Source organism: Fringilla coelebs (genome assembly GCF_963513975.1).
Source record: "Fringilla coelebs genome assembly, chromosome: 5".
NCBI classification, from domain to species: domain Eukaryota; kingdom Metazoa; phylum Chordata; class Aves; order Passeriformes; family Fringillidae; genus Fringilla; species Fringilla coelebs.
In genome coordinates this window covers 18304501-18325082 of record NC_140033.1, presented here as the reverse complement: position 1 = coordinate 18325082, position 20582 = coordinate 18304501, and the positions used below count along the sequence as shown (strand labels likewise).

At 36.1% G+C, this 20582-nt stretch overlaps 1 protein-coding gene across 3 annotated transcripts in view; it reads left to right on the top strand.

Moving 5' to 3' along the window:
* Positions 1 to 20582, top strand: part of BRD1 (bromodomain containing 1) — a 57555-nt gene that overhangs the window by 7504 nt on the left and 29469 nt on the right. For all 3 annotated transcript variants that reach the window (XM_084206770.1, XM_084206771.1, XM_084206772.1), the window contains exons 3-6: positions 9085 to 9241; positions 15590 to 15721; positions 18770 to 18898; positions 19819 to 20131. In XM_084206770.1, coding sequence (XP_084062896.1) covers positions 9085 to 9241; positions 15590 to 15721; positions 18770 to 18898; positions 19819 to 20131 — 731 coding nt within the window. The remainder of the gene's footprint in view (positions 1 to 9084; positions 9242 to 15589; positions 15722 to 18769; positions 18899 to 19818; positions 20132 to 20582) is intronic.

Below are 20582 nucleotides of genomic sequence, written 5' to 3'. Positions count from 1 at the left end.
TTGTCTGTTTAGGAAACACTCTTGTATTTCTGTAGAGATTAAGTACCTACCCATAAAGTATTAAAAAATTATTTGGATCATTTCACAGTAGTCTTCATTTATATTATTGTTCTCTAATCTGTTTTTTAAATACTCTTTTTTTCCCTGAGGGATGATTTTTCAGAGGCCTTGAGGAAGAGCAAATAAGCTATTGAAGTTACTAGATATTAAATATATACACTCCATGTTTAAATACTAGTGCTTTTTTACCTGAAGAATTTGATTTTAGTATGTTTTCAACATCTTTGGAAATTGAGGCACGCATGGAGATTCTTGGTTTGGATTGCTTTCTTAATACCTAGGCTGTATGCCTCCTTAGCATATTGCTGGATCTTCAGAGTTGGTAGTTGGAAGAGTGTACAAATATGAAGATCATAGTGGAGGAAAGTACGTGCTGGATGCAGCCTCTGAGTACATCTGGTGAAGCTTGAGGAAACCCATCTTGCAATTTATGTTCAGTTTAAGGAGAAGGATTTGTATCCTTTTCTGGATAGTGAGAGTGTATGAATGACTGAGCATTTTAGTAACACAGTTTTTAATAATTCCGTTTTCCAAAGCAATGATTCTAATGTTCAGGATGTTTTAAAAAGACTGGGTGTGGAACAGCATACTTGATAATTTCTACACAACTTCTGTAGTTTATGAATTCGTGGATCAGCTTACCTTAGGTTGAGTTTCTGTGCTACTGCCTTGAATGACTTTGACCAGAATTTCTTACACAGATCTCATATTCTAAGCTTTTTGCAGTTAAATTATATAGATAGTGTAATTCTCTAGGTCATTTATAATCTAATTATATGATCTCTCAGAATTTCATCTGTGAACTACTGATTTAGGGGTCCAGATCAGAAGTTGCTGACCATTGATCCACTGATGATAGGAGATAAATACTTACTTCCCTGCCTCTTTTTTTTTTTTCTCTCCTTTTTTGTAATTTATTTTTAATGCTGGGCCTATATCTGTCCTGTTGCCTAGGTATTTTGGAAAGCCTATACCTGAGTATCTACTTCCAAAGGTGTGGTAGTTCATCTTGGAGCCTTAAGGTGGTTTCAGTTTTCAGTGCTGTCAATGCTGACTTGTAACTTGCTTAGCACTGGTAATAATGTATGGGACTAGCAGGGAACTCTTATGCCTGGAGGATGGATGTCAGACCTGGCTAGAGAGATGTGTTGTTTCTTTACTTGAAAATTCCATTCAGTTCTTACTGAAATAGCAAACTCTTGAACGTGGCTTACACTGTACTGTTCATACTCACTAGCTTTTTTTATTTTCCTGGTTTTGGTGGGCTTTTTTGTTTGTTTTCTGGGTTTTTTGATTGTTTAAAGGTAGAAATGGGGAACATCTAAAAGTTGTGTTCCTGGGAAGTGCCAGAGGAGCTGTGCCATGTAGGGAGGGGAGTGGGAAAGGACATCTAAAACTTTTCCACTGTATGGGAGAGATGGACAGTACCTGCTCCTCTTGGCAAATGGTAGTCAGAAAGTAGCCTCCCCCTGCTACCAGCTAGTTAAAGGGCAAATTTGTTCTTGAAGTATAGTATATGCCACTAGGGATTTGTAATGGTGAATTTTGCTTAGTACAGAGATTCTCTCCCACACCACCACCCCCCCCCCCCCCCCCCCCCCAAAAAAAAAAGAAACAAAACCAAAACACCAAAACCTAGAAGGATTTTGTTTAGACTGCAGGTCCAGAATTTTCATGTAAGGAAATCCTAACTTTTAGGGTTGTCTTGGCAGTCTAAATCTAGCTGCTTCTCTCTGTCAGTTATCTTGCCCTGGCTGTGCTCAATTTCTTGTGGGTTTTTTTTTTTTTTAAATCTGCTGCTGCTCATCCTTGTCCCTTATAACTGTTACCGTATTCAGCAATCAGGACAGGTATTTGAAGCAGAACTGTTACAATGTTAGCTGGGAAAACTACATGTTTTCTTTTTGAATGCCTGATTCTCTAGTCCAAATAGCATTGTTTTTGTGTAGCCTCTTGATCTTATGTGTCAAAAGAGGGATTTAAAAAATCTTTGCTTATTAGCCAATGTCAATATTCACATTATTTAAAAATGCTGTGAAACTACGGTATTGTAGCTATATACTTGGAGGGAAATAGAGTGTGATATGAAATATTTGATCTACAGTATTTTAAAAGTATACACTGAGATACAGTGTAATCTGCTTTATTAAAATGCCATTCATGCAAGTACTGCTCTATTAAATGGAAGCTGGCATTAAAAGTGTATAAATATTTGCTTTCATCTTTAGTTTCTCTTTCTGCAAATATGGCATGTTTGTTATGTCTGAAATTAAGAAAACATTTGAAATGCAATACTTGTGTAGAAAGCAGAGAATAAGTAAAAAAGCCCCACTTTTATTAGAAGTAGGAACACTGTATGTTTTTCTATGAGGTGTATTGGCATCATTAATGTTAAAAAGAGAATTGTAAGATTGTTATGAAAGTAAGATAAGTAATAGCTGACAACTGAGAGCAAAAATTGCTGAGACTCTTACAAAAACATTTTCGGCTCTTCTGACGGATCAGGATTTATGTGCCCCACCTTAACTGATTTCTCTATGTTGATCTTTGGTTTTATTAGGAGTAGTACAGGATTAGGAGTAAGCTGGATTTCTGTTACTGTGTCTCAAGGCAAAACAAGTATTTTCTTTTGGTTTATAATTTACCCAATTGAACTATCCTGAACTTTCACACAAAGTAATTAAATGTAGTCCTGTTATTTTAGGACTACAATCTCACAGGAATATTGATTGTCTCTGAAAGGAAGTATGGACCAGAAAAAAAAAATAAACAGAGAGTGTTGAAATGCAGTATAAGGGGAAAGGGACATTAACAAAGCCTTCAAATCACTGTTAGTCTGCATTCACAGATGATTCTTCTTATTCATATGCAGGTCATGGATTTCTTTTGGGGATTTTTTAAAACATTTTTTAGGGTACTCTGGGTTTTTTTTTTTAAATATGTTCAGAAAGTTTTCAAGGTGGGGAGAAAGAACGAGGAATATGGCTTAAAATTCAGCATGAAAAAAGCTATTGAAAAATAGTACTGGGGCCAGCATTGCAAAGAACTTGGAAGCTGAATAAATCCTGACCAATGTCTGTTAGCTCTTTATCCTTGAATATACATGTATGTATAATTTACAGAATCCTGTGAAAATGCTTATTTTAATTCCAGGGGAGGTAGGTATGCCTTGTGACTGTACCCAATACTTGGATCATAGAATCACCTGAGGGGAATGCCAGAAATCTTCAACTGCTGATGTTTCTTGTCTTGTCACATTGTTTGACTTTGAAGTGTTTCTGTTACGTGTAGAAACTATTCCTGATGTCATGCTGAACTATTTGCTTTAATAAAAAAGTAATTTTCCCAAAATTAAACAAGCTACTGTGGTGTTCACTAGTTTTGCCTCAGCAGTATTTAAAAAAAGTGAAGGTAACTTCACTTTATCATTTTGAAGCTAGTTCATTTTGACACTGACTTATTAAATGAGGATTAATTAATGTGTTCAAAGAAGTGTAACTTACTTAGTAAATTGTATAAGTAGATTTTGAGTAAAATGAATACATTTTTTCTTTTATTTTATGTGTACAAGGCCAAGAAGCTTAAAGCAAATTAATATATCTGTAACAGTGTTTCTTACCTCTTCAGTTCACTGTTCTACTTTTCCTGTCCAAGCAAAATTTTACAAGCTACTTGCTCAAATAGAAAAATAGGGGGTTCACAGTCATGTAAGCAAGACAAAGTGCTTCCTACATGTGCATTCAAAATCAAATACTATTTAAATTCCACTAAATGTTGAATAAAGAATAGGAACCTGGAGAGACTTTCAGGCTTCAGAAGATGTATCAGTAGATGAAATATATACTGTTAGACTTTCAACCTAGGAGAGGAAAATTCAGTAGCTAGACTTCTGAAACATAACAGTCCAAAAGGAATAAAACCTGCAAAGTAGTTCTAATTAAGAAAGCGTCTTTGTTGCCTGTTGTTTCTGCAGACTTGTGTTGCAGAAGTTTAAATGAAACATTTTCATTCTTTCCAGGATTGGATATGCACTCTGTTAGGCATCTGTCTTACTTCTGCTTGGTATTAAAGGAATGCTATCCTTTTTCAACAGGAAATAAGGACATGCAGATGGATTCTGATTTTTACATGCTTATTCATTTGCCTGTGTTGTCTTTCAAGTTGGTCAGAACAGTTTGAGAGGTTTTTTATTTTTAAGTTAATAAGTCATACAGAAAGTTTTATCTTTTATTGAGGAATAGGATAACAAAGTTGTGGGTTTTCACTGTTTAAAAAAAAAGTGTATTGAAAGACAAGTTTTGCAAACACTTTCATAAGCACACTGCTGCCACAGGTTTCCATGAGAAGAGTAGAGACAGTTTCGTCTGTCCAGGTGGGCATTTTGGTCTTCAAAAACTGAAGTTTTTGGATATGGAGCTAGGAGGAATAGTTGGTAAGGCTCCAGAATTAATTTAAATTCCCCAAATAAACTCTTCCTAGCTTTTTATTCTAGTTTTATGCTAATTGTCTTCCAGTAAGTGTCATTGGAATTAGTATAATTATCTGTAGAGAAGTATTGTCTCTTTCCTGCTTCCTACAAGTCTCGGTACATTTTGTGGAACTTTGCTGAACAAGGCTTGAAAATTCAAGTGTTCTGGAAACTCAGTTTACTTTGTTGCAACTTGTTCAATAAATTTTTTTAACATTTTGCTCTGACTGGTTTTTAAACATATCTGCAGTCTTTGTGTGGGAAAAGAAGGGTATTTTATTTGCTCTGTAAACTGGGACATGATTCGATTGTTAATGGGTATTAGCATAGGTTAAGAGAAACTGGTATGTTAGTGATACTGAATGAAATGTTACAGGATATAATACAGTTTTCCTGTGTTGTGTGTACCTTTAGTAGTACTAAGCTGGATAAAGAACAATGCAAAATAACAAACTGATAAACTGGAGACTCAGGACAGGTATGGTAATTAAAATACTAGAGGTCACTCATGATCAAAAATTACTTCATTTTAATGGATATGTGATGTTCCTTTGGGTGTTTAATTAATACAGATTTTCATACTGAGTTCCTTGTGCTTGAGTTACTGTAGTAATGTTGTCAAAATCACATACTTGCTCAAGAAAATGTTCTCTCCAGTTTATATTTCAAAAACTTAAGAATCTTGAGGTATTGTAATACTGAAATAATACCAGTGGAATTAAAAAGCATGTATGGTCTGTGCAGTGGTTAGTAAAGACTGATAAACAAGTGTCTGATTATCTCTCATTGGCTTTCTGAGGTTAAACTGCCACACCGTTGGTTACCAAAAATACTGGTTTCACTTTTCCCTGTAACCAGTTGCCATAGTTGCCACAGTGATATGTAACTGAAACTGGGAGAGGAAGTCTTGAGTCAAAGAAGGCAGCTGTGAGATTTGCTAGTATGCTAAAAGCACATTTCTTACATTGACAAAATTTATTTTATGCATTTCTGTAAAAGGCGAGGGGGCAAGGACTGTGTAACACACTCAGCTCTTGGAATGCATTGACCAGTGCATTGTGTGTCATCCTTTCCAGGGTATATTATCCATCCACTGTCTCCATGTGAGGAGACTGTAGGTGCTATTTCAAAGGTTTGGTTCAAAAGGGACTTCTGCCTGTTTAAAGACAAGCAGGGAATTTTATGATATCCCCATTTATCACGCACATCAATGTTTTACAGGGCTGGGGACAGGATGTAGTTCTGGCTCGCTCAGTTGGCTGTAGCACAATTAAAGCAGTTCTGAAAAATGTTTTTGTCATCTGTGTAGTTTTGGCATGTAGCTCTAAAAAAACAAAACGAAGAATCAGTATGACTGCTAGTGCTAAAACATCAAAAGGCTGGAGTGGTCATCAGCTTGAAACCTAATGCTTCTTTTATGAGACTAGCTAAATAGCAGCAGTCACTGAGTATCATTGGAACAGTTACCTTTTTAAAAATTTTCAAATTCCTCTATCAATGTCCTTTGTTTTAAATAACTGGTAAGTTGAGGGAAAATGGTTTTTTTTTACCCAGTAGTTGGTATGCTTGACTTGACTTTATAAAATAATACAGAAAGCTGTTCTTTTTTCAAGTGCTTCTACTGGAAGAAGTGCTAGTGTGAACAGATACTTTAGCAAAAAAATGCCTTTGCTGAGGTGTTTTCTGTAGTTCTGGGAGGTGCCCCAACTTCTTGAAGCCTTACCTCTGCATTGGAGGTTTATCAGTGTACTGCAGCAATTAATCCTGTCATGTGCAAGTCAAGTCCTGGATTGCAAAATAGTGAAGTCTTTAAACAGCACTCCCTTACCTAGCCCAAATACATGCTTTTTTCTTTAATTCTTCTGGGTTTTTTAATTACATCTTGGTTGGGAAAAAAAAGGGAAGTATAATGTATGGAAAATTCATTTAGGTGGCGGGAGCTTCACAATCAGTACCCAATCTGTGCCTTTTACAGGGTTCTACAGCAACGTTGTCTCATTTCCCCAAAATAGTTGTATTGCCCATCAGAATTTAAGGTGCTTGGGACAGTAAAAGTGCCTGGAAGTAACAGACTAAGCAAAAGGATGGTTGAAGAGGTGTCATATAGGTAGTGGGTAGATAGAGTCTAACAGCAGATGTAACATCTTGCTAGCACTAAGTTCATAGTGTAGAGTCTGTGTAGATATCTGACACGTGAAGAGTTTCAGAGCTCTGTATTTTGACAAGTATATAGCTGCTACCCATGTGTGTTGTTTAAATGAAATACTTGGTTTAATTTAGAGGGGAACGTAGAGACAAGTAGTTTCCAACTACTTTTAAAGTAGTCTCTGCACTGCAGATTACCTTCTGTCTATTTATATTTTGGAAGTTGGAGAGTGTCTTCTGTGAACATCTTTCTTAAGCTTCTTTTAACACTCTGCTATTATATATGAATAGAATGGTTTGTTACATGAATTGGCAAATGTACTTAAAGCTGTAGTTAAAGATGTTTGCTTAGTCTTGCCACATCTGATGGGCATAAAGCCAAGGCACCTTTCTTCATGTTATGATTCTCTGATCTTTCCAAATAGCTGTGTATTTGGCTGTGCTTTTTTTGACTTGTTCAGTAGGTTTTACTGTTTCCAAGAGATTTGTGGAGGCAATTATTTGACTTTGATTGCATTCTGTAATTAATTGTAATTATGCTGTTTGAAGTATGGTGGTGTCACATCTGTTCTGCATTGAGTAAATCTTGGTGAAGCCTGTGTCTGCCTTCCAGTGAAAGATGTACAAGACAGTCTGAAGTCCATCTGCAGACCTAAGTTTTAAATTAAGCTAGATTTTTTTCAAGAATGCCTAGCTAGCTTAGTTATTAATTAAAAAAAAGTTTTTGAGAAACCAAAGGACACAATGGCACTGTATTTTAAAGAAAACCTGGGTTTGCTTCATTTGCTCTACCTTTACCTGGTGATGACTGAGAACTTTAGCTGTAGTTAGTAGCCCTGAATAGATTGCACCTTATCTTCTACACAGGCCAAAACCCCCAGGGGTAGATGACCTTTGAAGTCTCAGTACACTCACTTGTATGCTGCTCTGAAAAATATTTTGTTTTCCCAGATATTCTTAAAAACCATTTTACCCAAGACTTACTTCTAACTTTACATTTTCCTTAGGTGTTTTCAATACTCTGCTTTTATCACTTACCTGTAAAACTCCTTTCTTCCTAATACAAAAAGGGGAAAAGTAGAAAAATGTTAGTATGTATATACAATCATGATTCTTACTTACATGTCTCATGGTACTGCTCTGCAAATCAGATATTTCTTGAGTTAATATTTGCTTGGTTTAGTATTAAATTTTGGAGAATATGCAATGAACCCTCTACTATCAGTTGTAGAGTTTTGCTGTGGGTAGTAGTAATATTCTCAGTGAAGAATTAACAGATTTCTTTTTTCATTGTTACTATCCTTTCTGTAACTGTTTTACATCCAGCTCTCTTTCCAGCTCACCCCTGCCTCCAGATGAAGGAACCATCTCTTGCAATACAGGGGATTTAGGTAGCTTGGGACATCTTGCATTAATTTTAGAAGAGCTGCCTCCAGTTACAAATACCAGCATTGTCATACAAAGAGAAAATATTTTCCTTCTATAACTGTTAGCTTTTTATAACTTCTATTTTGCTGTAATTTCAAGATATTGTAGGCACAAGCAGCTGAAGATTTGTTTCATACAAGCTTTGTTTTTAATATGTTTTCAGAAGCCACTGTCATGTTTGAGACTTGGTCGTCTATCTAACATGTCATTATTTGAAAAATAGGAATCAATGTTGTTGTGTGTGATATTCATAAAGCACTTTGCTTGAGTATTTGTAAAAAAGTATATGCATAGTGGATTTACATTTGTTAAAAAGCAACTTTGGAGAAAATGCAGATTAATTTTGATTGAAGTATTTTGTTAATTGTTTACATCGTCCTCACATCTTCTCTGTTTGATTATTTTCTTGTATGTCTGGGGTAAAATAATAATTGTTCCCGTCTTTTATATTTTTTGTTTGGTTTATTTGTCAGAAATTTTGTATTAATAGAGTAATACAAGGCTTCCATTGCATGTTTTTATGGGAGGAGTTTGAAGATGTATTGTTTGTGAAATAAACTACTAATCTTTCTGTAGTTGGCAACAAATGATCTGATGATTTCCATAGTGATTTAGAGCTTTTTATCTGTTTTCATCTTCAATAGGAAAATCATTCTATGCAAAATGCACATAAAGCTTTATTCTCAGCCCTAATCTGGGATTGCTCTTCCAATATGGATTACAAAAAAATTTATTCTCTTCAGCTTTGTAAAGTATGTTAATGTCTTTGGTAGAACCTGCAGTGTCAAGCAGATGTATTTGTTGTAATTTACTGCTCAGAAATAATTGTACTGGAAGGGATCTTACTGAAAGAAGTTAGTAACATAGTGATTACTTCTGGTTTTACAGTATACATGCATATATATCTGATGTGTAATTTCCGTAGATAAATATATTTTATGCTTTGCTGTGAAAAATACAATATCAGTTTTTCCATGTTTTAGATTAAATAAGATTATGAATCAGGTGGCCATTCAGCGAAAGAAGCATTTTGTTGAACGAGTGCACAGTTACTGGTTGCTCAAAAGACTGTCTAGGAATGGTGTTCCACTCTTGAGAAGGCTGCAATCCAGTTTACAGTCACAAAGAAACACACAACAGGTATGTGACATACTTTTTATTTACAAAAAGAAATTGGAAATTTTCTGTTTTATTGAGTTAAAAATAAACTAGGAAGCCTAGCACAAAGTAAAAACTTTTTTTTTTTCTTACTCAGGACTGAATAAATTATTTACCCTATTCTGAAGTGATATTACCTATTTTGGCAGTTAGGAATTATCTAATACTTTTTAATATGTGAGATGTAAAAAAAATTAATTGTGCAGCTTTTTCTTCTGTTTTTCTTAAATGTTTCACAAAAATACTGTCATCACAAATATCATAATGCCATTATTCATTGATAAGTGTTGTAGTTTTTTGGAACCCATTAATCAATGTTCTGTCAGATAAAAAAGTTATTTTAAATTCATTAAAAGATGCAAAGCGGATTCTTATTTGACACTTGAAAAAAATGTGGATTTTAATAGGGTTAAGGATTAAACAGCTAGTTTACAGTTTTCAAATTCTGTATTGCCCACCTTAATCGATAATAACAAAATGCAAGTTGTTGATGAAGTTCAAAGACCTGTTTCAGCTTCTGGTTTTGCTTTTGATACAGTTAAGTGGGATTATAGACAAGCATAAGTTTTGTTGTACACTCCTATTAATAAGTTGCTGAAAAACATCAAAGCAGTGACTCCAGGTGGTCTGTTTTGGTTTCATATTGCTGGATAGCTTCAAAAATAATTAAAACTTCTGAATTGTGTGGATCCATGCATGTAGACTTTGAAATGCTATGAAGCACCATGATGTGGAAACTTCTACTGCATCCAAGTTACTTTTTTAATAGAATCAAATGTGTAGGTGGGTGTGTTCTTTCCATTCTCCTGGCACTTGACTTCCTGTAAAATAGCTTCTAAAATGTAGGAATTAATTTTATAATCATTTACTTATATTAAATTGAATTTTTTCCCCCTCTGAAGTGGAACTGTTATTTTTGTTAGAATTGTATTTCTGTTTGCTGATTAAGTCATTGTAGTCATAAAAAATGCTGTGGTCAACACTGCTTCCTAATTATTTGATCTGTCATGTTTGTGTGTGTTTATTTTTTTAGCTTTTCTTGTGGAAAAACTAATTAATAATTTCCAGAATAATTGAGATTGGAAAGCACCTCTGGAGGTGATCTGGAGGTCGTTGTTGGCTGCAACACCGCTGCTCAAGCAGGGCCACTTAGAACAGGCTGTCCAGCACCATGTCCAGTTGGCTTTTGAGTTATCTCCAAGCGTGGAAACTGCACAACTTCTCTGGGCAGCTGTGTCAGTGCTTGGTCACCCTTACAGTTTAGAAAAAAAACATGAGTCTTCTGATGTCTTTTCTTACTTTGTGCCCATTGCCTCTTGTGTTGTCACTGGGCTCCGCTGAATGGAGCCTGGCTCTATCTTGCTTCCTCCCTTCAGGTACTTATGTGTGTTGGTGAGATTTGTGCCCCTGAGCCTTTTCTCTTCCAGGCTAAACAGTTCAAGCTGTCTCAACCTTTCCTCGTAGCTGAGATTCTCAAATTTCGGTTATGTCTACTTTTAGGTGAAGTCAACTTTGAATATAAAAATCAACCACTTGTTTATCTTGTTTTCATTGTTTCTATATTACTCCATTTTGAAATTTGATTAATCTTTTACTTCTGCATGAGAGGTTCTGAAGAGTGATACCTGGCAGTGCACCTAATTAGTGTTACCAATTAACAGTCGAAATTAATTTATTCAGACAATAAACTTCTTTTTAAATGAGCTTGAGTCATAAAATACGGACGGCAAGCACAGAAGTGTGGTCCTATGGTGGCAGGTATAGAACTAGACCATTGTTAGTGTCTGAAAAATTACACAAGCCAGTTTTCTTGTGGGATGGCATGATAAGGGTGCAACAATACTGTTATATTTAAATAATGACTATCACAATCAAACTATTATTGTAATTGATGTTTGATTAAAATAAAATAGGCCTTTGGTATGAGCATTTTAAAATTAAATTGCCTGTTTACACTACAAACAGTAGTTCTTTATTTTCTTTTCCAATTTGAGAACAATTCTTAAATAAGGAAATAATTTATTCTAAATAAATTGGAAGCTGCTTGTATTGGTCTGTTGAAAAGTTTCTTCTTTTGAAAAGTAAAATCAAGTTTCAAGGTGAGCTGAGTATTAAATGAGTCTGTTGATGAAAAATGAGTAGTTAATGCTTTTCAGTGAGTAGCGAGTATCCTTTGTATGACATTGTGTCTTTTCCAGAGCACTTTTAATGCTATTTATTAAAGCAGTCATAACTGCAAGGCTGTAAATTTGTTTTGTTACTCCAAATTATAAACCAGTTTGTAATCAAGACAATAAACAGCTATGGCATAGCTGTTGTGAGAACACCTTAAAATTTTTTAGATAGGCATGATTATTTTGTTCATTTCAGTCCAGATGGGAAAAGTCTTTTTTATTTTATGTGAGGAGTCAGAATATCAAGAAACCTACATAGATTTTTCAGTTTAACAAATATAAGCAGTGATGTAATAAGATTCAGGGTTTTTTTTTTTTAATTGTTATTTAAACAGAAAAAAAGTGTTATAATGAGGAACCAAAACCCTGAAATTGGTTTCAGGATGTGTGGTGGAAAGTAGTTTTGATCCCTCCCTGTTAGGTTACTAGGACAAATTTGGCAAAGGGAGAAGTCTTCATGATCTAGGCTTACTTCCTAATTAAATGTGTTTCAGAGTTCAGTTATGGTATGGTTTCGAAGATCTAAGAGTTTTAAACCAGGCTAAAACACCTGGGCTGCCTCACCATTTGCAAGAGCAAGGAACTCTGTAAGAGAATGGTTTATGCTCTCACTTCTCTCTCCACCTGGAGAAATTAAGGAAAGGTATTGGAATACTCTAATACTACTTACATCCTCATTATTTTAGTTTTTTCCCCTGAACTTTAAGAATGCTTGAATGAAAATAAGGCATGAAATGTAAGTGTAGAAGCTTGCTGCTGCTGTAGTGATGTCAGTTTAAAGCCACTGTTAAAAAAATAAATGAGAAGCTGCTAAGGACTTTAGGTCACACCTGCACTGAAGATTTCATTAAGAACACAAGTTGTAACCACTAAATGGTTTTGTCTGATTGCCATACAAGTCCAGCAGAGCATGCTAATAAAACTAATTGTATTGCTCAAGGTCCAGTTTCATCACTGTCATTCTATTTTTGTTTGTATCATATTAAGTTACAGTCTCTCTAAGGAGTGAGGCTGTTCTCACACATTCACATCCAGCATAAGGAGTGATATGGTGCTACACTGACAGTATTCTTGGTGGTGTGGAGACACTGGTAGCATATTAATGGCGAGATGAGTTCTCAGCTGCTGCATGTTCTTTGTGTAGACTTAAAAATGTTTTCCTCTTCCCTCAGTATTAACAAATAGGTCATAATCTAGGTCATACTTATTACTTATTCTAGGTAATACTTAATACTAGGTAATATTTCTAGGCAATGCTATGTTCAGCAAGAACTAAGTCCATTGGAAAATCATAGACTCACAGAGGGGTTTGAAGTGGAAGGGTCCTTAAAGATTATCTAGTTCCCACCCTGCTGCCATGGGCAGGGACAGCTTCCACTAGACCAGGTTACTCAATTTCCCACCCAACCTGACCTTGAACACTGTCAGGGATGGGGCATTAAAAGCTTCTCTGGGCAATCTGTTCCAGTGTCTCACCACCCTCACAGTCAAGAATTTCTACCTAATACCTAATCTAAATTTCCCTTCTTTCAGTTTTGACTCATTGCACCTTGTCCTATCAGTACAGTTCCTGATGAGGAGTCCCTCTCCAAATGAGAATTTCTTTATAAATTTTTCTTGTGTCGTCAGCGAAATGAAACTCGGTGGTTGTCAGGACAGTTGTAAAAAGAAGGAAGAAGAACAACTTTCCTACTAGAAGGTTAATAGAAACTTTCTATGTCAGAAAGCTAAAAAACTTGAAAGGCCCTCTTCGTATGTTAAGTTTTGGCTTGTTGGTTGTTGGAAACCAGTACATCATGCTCTCTTCAACTTTCATGGACCTTTTAATCTAATTAAGGTGTATGTTGTATGTCAGATAATAAATAGGTTAGGGCAAAGGAGAGTTATCTCAGCTATTAAGCTGGAAACTGTCTGCCAGCATTACTTTGCATACAAGTGTCAAAAAATTGGAGGCTTGCTATTAATCTCCAAACCAGAGTGCCATTCAGAAAGGTAGTGTATGTGTGCAGAAAAAAAAAGGAGGCGGGGTGGTTTTGATATTTTGGGTCACATCTGCAGATTGGCAAGTATGTGCCTATCATAGGGAATTTGTAAAACAACTGATTCAGATAAAATATTTTTATTTTACTTGAGTGCAACTGCACCTTGAGGTTCAGCCAAGTACTTAAGTGTCTAATAAACTACCCTAAGGCCTGCTGTAACATCATTTTTTCTTGCTGTATTTAAGTTTCCTGACCCACCCTAGAACTAGTACACTTTGTTGACTTAGTTTTCATCAGGTTCAGTTCCCCAGTTTCATAAATTATGCAGTTGAATAGGGCAAAAGAGGAGGCTCTGAATGTTTGCAAGCAAAGGGAGAACAAGCCTGCTACTTCTGGCAGTTTAATTTTGGTTTTGACAAACAGGAGAACTGAAAAAATTATACAACCTAAGGGTTGCATTTCTACACATGAGGTTTCTACTCGGAGATGAAGGGGGTTGGGAGAGTAGCTTTTAGTGCTGGTATAGACTTCTTATTTCAGTGAGTCTCCTCAGAATTTTAAGGAATTGAAAATTATTGAAAATACTAATACTCTTATCTGTCAAAATCTACTTTGAACTATTCTGACCCCAGCAGTTAAATTATCTTGTGTCTATGTAAAGATTTAACTCTTTAAAAGAAATTACAACTGTCAGTTGTAATAATCATTGGGAAAGGGAACAAGAAGTTTCTAGCTCCAGTTTTTAGGTTTTGGTTTGTTGTTGTGGGTTTGGTTTTTTTTTTCCCCCTTAATGAAAAGAGGAACAACCTGTTATTTCCAGATTGGTATATTCTAGTGCAGAAATAGTTGACATTTTAAGTGTTTGCAACTTCAGTGAAGTCAGAGATTTGAATAAAACTAATCTTTACCTTTACAATATACATGAATGCAGATGATAGAATTGTAGCACTGGCAAAACTGGCAAATCTATTAGATGATGTTTTTAAGCTTCCAGTTCTTGCAATTCTATTTTTAGAGCCAACTATCTGAAAAATCGCACAAGCTTCTTCCTTTAGAGGACTTATGGTACTTCTAAATTATTCTTCTTTTGAGGAATTATGGCTTTTGGTGTAATAATTTGTAATGTTGTTTGTTGTTCATCTCCTTAACCACTTTCCTTTATTCCTCTGTCTTCTAGATATAAAAGCTGATGGAATTTACTGGTTTTGTTTTAGGTTTTACAACACCCTCCAGGATGACTTAACAAGTGTATATTGCATTATGCTGGTTATGGGCAAGCATGCAAAGTTTTGAATATCTCTCAGATATGCTTTTATAAAATAGTCCTTTTTCAAATGCAACAATTTTCCAAAGCAGATCTTTTTTGTGTGTGTGTGTAATTGCTACTAATATCAGGAATTCAGTTTCTTTATGGCCTGATTTCTGATGAATTATAAATACCATTTGAATCCTGAAAGTAGTATTCTAGTATCTTCCCTTTTCCGTACGAAAAATAGTAAAGGCAAACAAACACTGGGTTTTGTATGTACAAATCAATCTAAATACTACAAGTGTTTAAACATTACTTGTACTGAAAAACGTGTAAATTAAATTATTTCATCTATTTTCCAAATGGGTGTATTGCTGCATTATTCACCTGCAATATCATTTGAAGTTACTATATTATCTAATAAACAGCTTTTCATTTCCTGTCCTCACAAGCCATAATTATTTTGTTTTGTTACAAGTGTGTCCTAGTTCTGCTGGGTGTGAGAGAGGTGGACTGTGTTGACCACTGAGTAATTTGTTCTGCCAGGCTGGAGCTTCTGAAGAAACTGGTGGTGTTCACCTAGTTTGGATTTTGATGCAAAAAACCTGTATTGTATTTTGCAGCTTGTTATGTTTCTCGGTTACTGTTTGCTGTGTTGCTTCTTCTGATGTCAATAGCCGTTGCCATAGGATTGCTTTCTAATTTTGATTTTATTTTCAATTAGACCCTTGAGTAACTCTGGAAGATAGCCTTACCACAGGTTTTCTGTTGCAGCATGAAGCTCATGAAGCTTATGAGCAAGTGCATAACTTGCTCACAGTAGATTCTCCTTTTGTGTGCATATGTTTTGTAGCTGTTTAGAACTATCTTATAAAAAGAGGTATGCATTTTTCTTTTCATAAAAATGTTTTGATTATTTTCTTAGAGAGAAGATGATGAAGAAATGCAAGCCCTAAAAGAAAAATTGAAGTACTGGCAAAGGCTGCGTCATGATCTTGAAAGAGCACGTTTATTGATAGAACTTATACGTAAGCGTGAAAAATTAAAAAGAGAACAGGTAAATGTAGCACCTTTTAATTTGGTGAAGCTTTTCTGAAGGAAAGATAATTTAAGTATTCTCACAGTTTTTCAGTAAAAGGGTCAAGTAATGTATGTACATGCTGTGCACTCAAACTATTTAAAATATGCAAAATTTTCATAAAATGGCTTGGGTTAAAAGGAACATTCAGGATTGTATAGTCCAACCCCTCTTCAATAAGCAGGAATGCCTTCAACTAGATCAGGTTGTTCAAAGCCCTGTCCAATTTAACCTTTAATTTTTCCAGGAATAAGGCATCTACAACCTCTCTGGGCAACCTGTTGTTCCAGTGCTTCACCCTCATTGTAAAAAATTTCTTCCTTATATGTAGTCTGAATCTACCCTCTTTTAGTTTAAAACTGTTACCCCTTGTCCTGTCACTACAGGTCCTACTAATCAGTTTGTCCCCATCTTACTTATAAACCTCCTTTAAGTACTGAGAGGCTGCAATAAAGTCTCATTTGGGCCCTCTCTTCTCCAGGATGAGCAACCCCATTTCTCTCAGCCTTTCTTCAGAAGAGAGCTCCAGTCTGATCATGTTTGTGGCCCTCCTCTGGACTCACTCTGACAGTTTTATGCCTTATGATGGAGGCTGCAGAGCTGGATGCAGCAGTCCAGCTGGGGCCAAACTGGGGCAGAGTAGAGGGACAGAATCATCTCCCTTGTCCTGCTGGCCACACTTCTCTCGATCCAGCCCTGGATGCAGTTGGCTTTCTGGCCTGCAAGCATACTCCGCAGGCTCGTATTGAAGTTTTCATCCACCAGTACTCTCAAGTTCTTGACAGGGCTGGAGCTATTCATCCCTCAGCTGGTACTGATACCTGGGGTTGCCACAGCCCAGGTGCAGGAGGGCCTGGAATTCGACCTTGTTGACCCCCATGAGATTCCCATGGGGCCCACTTCTTGAGTTTGCCCGTGTCTGGATGGGATCCTGTCCTTCAGGTGTGTCGACTGCACAATTCATCTTGGTGTCATCTGCAGATTTGTTGAGGGTGTACTTGATCCTTTGGTCTCATGTCATTGATGAAAATACTAACTACTACTGGTCCCAGTACAGACCACTGAGGGACACCACTCATTACTGATCTCCATCCAGAGTCCAAGCCATTGATCACTGCTCTCTGGATGCAGTCATCCAGCCAATTCCTCACCTGTGGAGCAGTCTACTCATTGAATCCACCTCTCTTCAGTTTAAGAGAGAATGATGCTGAGGACCATGTCAGAGGCCTTAGAGAAGTCCAGATAGATGACATCTTCCCTTGTCTGCTTAAAAGAGTTACTCCATCGTAGAAGGCCACTAGGTTGGTTAGACCACTAGATTAGTTAGGCAGGACTTACCCTTTGTAAGGCTGTGCTGGCTGTCCTGAATCATCTCCTTGTGCCCCACATATAAGCTTTGCCTTGTCAAGTTATCCCTAATGCACTCCAGGAGTCTCCTACAGCTTATCATGGTACTTTTCCAGATGTCGGAGTTGAAGTCCTCAGCAGGGCAGGAACCTGTGAAAGCAGTGTCTGTCTGTAGCTGGAGCAAGAAGGCTTTGTCAATAGGCTCCCCTAGATCTGAAATAAACACCAACCACAGGGTTCCTTCTCTCACCTTGGTGCCTAAGCTTTCAACCTTCTCATGGCTTTTCTTGAGACAACTCCTCTTAGTATATTCATTTCTCAATGTAGAAGGCAACCCTGCTGCCCTTTGGTATGCTCTTGGCCCTTCTGACCAGCTTCTGACTATCCATAGTCACACTTCAGTCATGGGATTCATCCCACCAAATTTCAGTAATGGAAATTAGGGTGTAGCTCTCTACCAGCACTGTGACCTCCAGCTCCTTCTGTTGGCCATGCTGTGTGCATTGGTGTAGAGAAATTATTTAGGAATGCGTTCTCTTAGACTTGAAAAAATGACTGGTTTCTGAAGAACTCTGGGAGATTTTCTATTCAGGTTTTCTCAATACATTTCTATATACTTAGTAGCACTTTTATCCTTCTGTCATGAAAAAAGCAAAAATAAAGGCTGCATCTGAAGTCCTGCAGCATTCTACAGTTAACATTGCCAAGAGAAAAGATTTGAGGAAGTGATAATGCAGAAAGATAAAATCTACATTAAAGCGGAAGGCAAAATGTTTGCACTTAGGAGTTTTTAATAGTCCTTATTTGTAAAAACACCATTTCGTTTTTACTTTTGCAAACTGAACATTCATTGCAAGCTAATATAATTTGTCCTTCTGGAGTGCTTTCTGGAATTCTATGCATCATTCATGTGTATTCATGTATCACTTGCTTTGCAGATGTATTTATATACATGTTCTTTATGTGTGTTTGCCTATAGTTTATTTACATGTAAATATTATATATATGTACATACACCTCTAATCTTTCATTAAGAATTTACTTTAGCCATAGCAAGACTGCTTCATTGTTGATAACTCTTAAAACGGCTTGAAAATTAAGGTACAGAGGAATTGGAATAGTGTCAAAAATAAATAAAAAATCTGAAGAATATTGAAGTATTTGAAGATGTTGATTTTGTTTTTTGAAATAAATTTCTTGGAATTTATGTAGAACATTGTCTTTCCAATTACTCCTTGTTTTGGTCTTATGTAGCCTGTAAATCAGATTCTCTTTTTAAACTTTGAACATAGCAGTACAACTGAAATTTAATTTGAAACATTGCCTTTAAAGTCTTACTATTTCCACATTGTTGGTGAATCGTGTAGCTGTAATTATATAGCATCTTTTAAAAAAATACATTTAAAAGTGGAACAAAATTCTTATATATAAAATACAAATTTGAGTTCTGGGAAGCTGGAGTTAAAGGAAAGAGAATGATTTTTTTTCCTTCAAAATCATTATCTGAAAACCTATGTCAGATAAATGCCAGCTGATGATATTGAAAGTAGTACTGAACTCATTTGCTTAAATGTACTTATATTTTATATCTTATCCAAAATACTACACTATTGCTGCTAAACAACTTTAATATAGTGTGTTAATGGAGAATGCTCAGTTGGATAACTGTTACTTCTTTAGGTCAAGCTTGAGCAGGTTACTATGGAGCTTCAGCTTATTCCATTCACTGTACTTCTGCGATCAGTTCTGGATCAGCTGCAGGAAAAGGATTCTGCTCGCATATTTGCTCAGCCAGTGAACCTTAAAGAGGTATGTTTGCAGCTGTGTTTCCTGATGTTTACATGTGGCTTGGTGGCACTTAAGTACAGGAAACAAGTCATTACATGCAGAGTTAGAAGCAAGTTTAATCTTTATTCTGATAATTACCATTATGAGTTATGGTCTACTGCTATGAAAGCCTTTTTATGCTTATATACCAAAATAATTTCTGGGAAATACTTGTCTGGAATTACCCTCTTCTTGTATAGAATGTTGGGTACATACTTATACTTTTCAGTAAGACAATTTTGGTAAAGCAAATTCGAAGGATATCAAAAATTGCAATGCAGACACTGTGTTCTTACTTGAAGGTGAAACTAGACAGAGTATATATCTCTGCATTTGTGCATATACTGCATACAGAGCTATTTATTATATGTAGAATCATTAAAGTTGAAAAAGACTGCCAAGATCATCGAGTCCAGTCTTTGACCTAATACCAGTATGCTGACTAAGCCATATTGCAAAGTGCCACACTTCCATGGATGGCCACTGCACCACTTCCCTGATGAGCCTGTTCAATTCTTAACCACCCTTTCAGTGTACAAATCTTTCCTAATATCCAACCCGAACTGCTCCTGGCACAAGTGGAGGCCATTTTCCCTTGTACTGTCACTAGTTGCCTGAAAGTAGGAGTACATAAAACCACAGAATTCCCAAGAAAAAGTCATTTCAGCATCTCTTAGTAGAGCTCAAACTTGTTACCTGAGATGCAGAATATTGTAATATGTAAACTTCTGTTTGCATGCAAATGTTTGCAATCTCTAGATGTGCACTTTTAAGTTTCATCTTTAAATTCTTGTATTGAGGTGTTACAAGATACATTTAAAAAGCTGGTCATTACTAACTAATGTTACTTTGTCTGTAATAAGACAATTTTACCCATTTGTGTTTTAAATATTTATTCAAAGGTTCCAGACTATTTGGATCATATTAAACATCCTATGGATTTCTCTACCATGCGGAAACGGTTAGAAGCTCAAGGCTATAAAAACCTCACTGAGTTTGAAGAAGACTTCAATCTGATCATAGATAACTGTATGAAGTACAATGCAAAAGATACAATATTTTATAGAGCTGCAGTGCGGTTAAGAGATCAAGGAGGTGTAGTTCTCAGGCAAGCCAGGCGAGATGCTGAAGGAATTGGTTATAACAATGAAACTGGAATGCACTTACCAGAACGGCCTAAACTTGAGTCACCCCAGCCTTTCTCTTGGGAAGATGGTAAGATGTTTTTCAGTTATTTTGGAAAGTCACATTTTTTATTGCATACAGCATGGATGTTCCATACAGATGTTTAGGATCGTTGCTGTCCAGTATGCCAGCTAGATTCTCCACCCCCCATTAAAAACATTGCTTGAAAGAGTCTGGTGTTTCTATTCTACCAAATCTGTCATAAGACATCAGTGCTATCTGGATTCTGATTTTGACAGTGTCAGAGCCTAATTTAACAACTTATGTGGAAAAGGTTTTTAAGTTGAGTGCTTTCTTTCACATGATCATATATGCTTGTAAGGCTTGGAAAATGAATACCAGTGTTCATAAACTTCGGTACATTCCTGAGTAACCTACTCAAAAATTTGTACTACTAGGAATTAATGATTGTTTTTTGACATACCACATGAGTTTTTTTCTAAGGTTTGGCAGTGGAGAATTTCTTTTATAATCATAATTT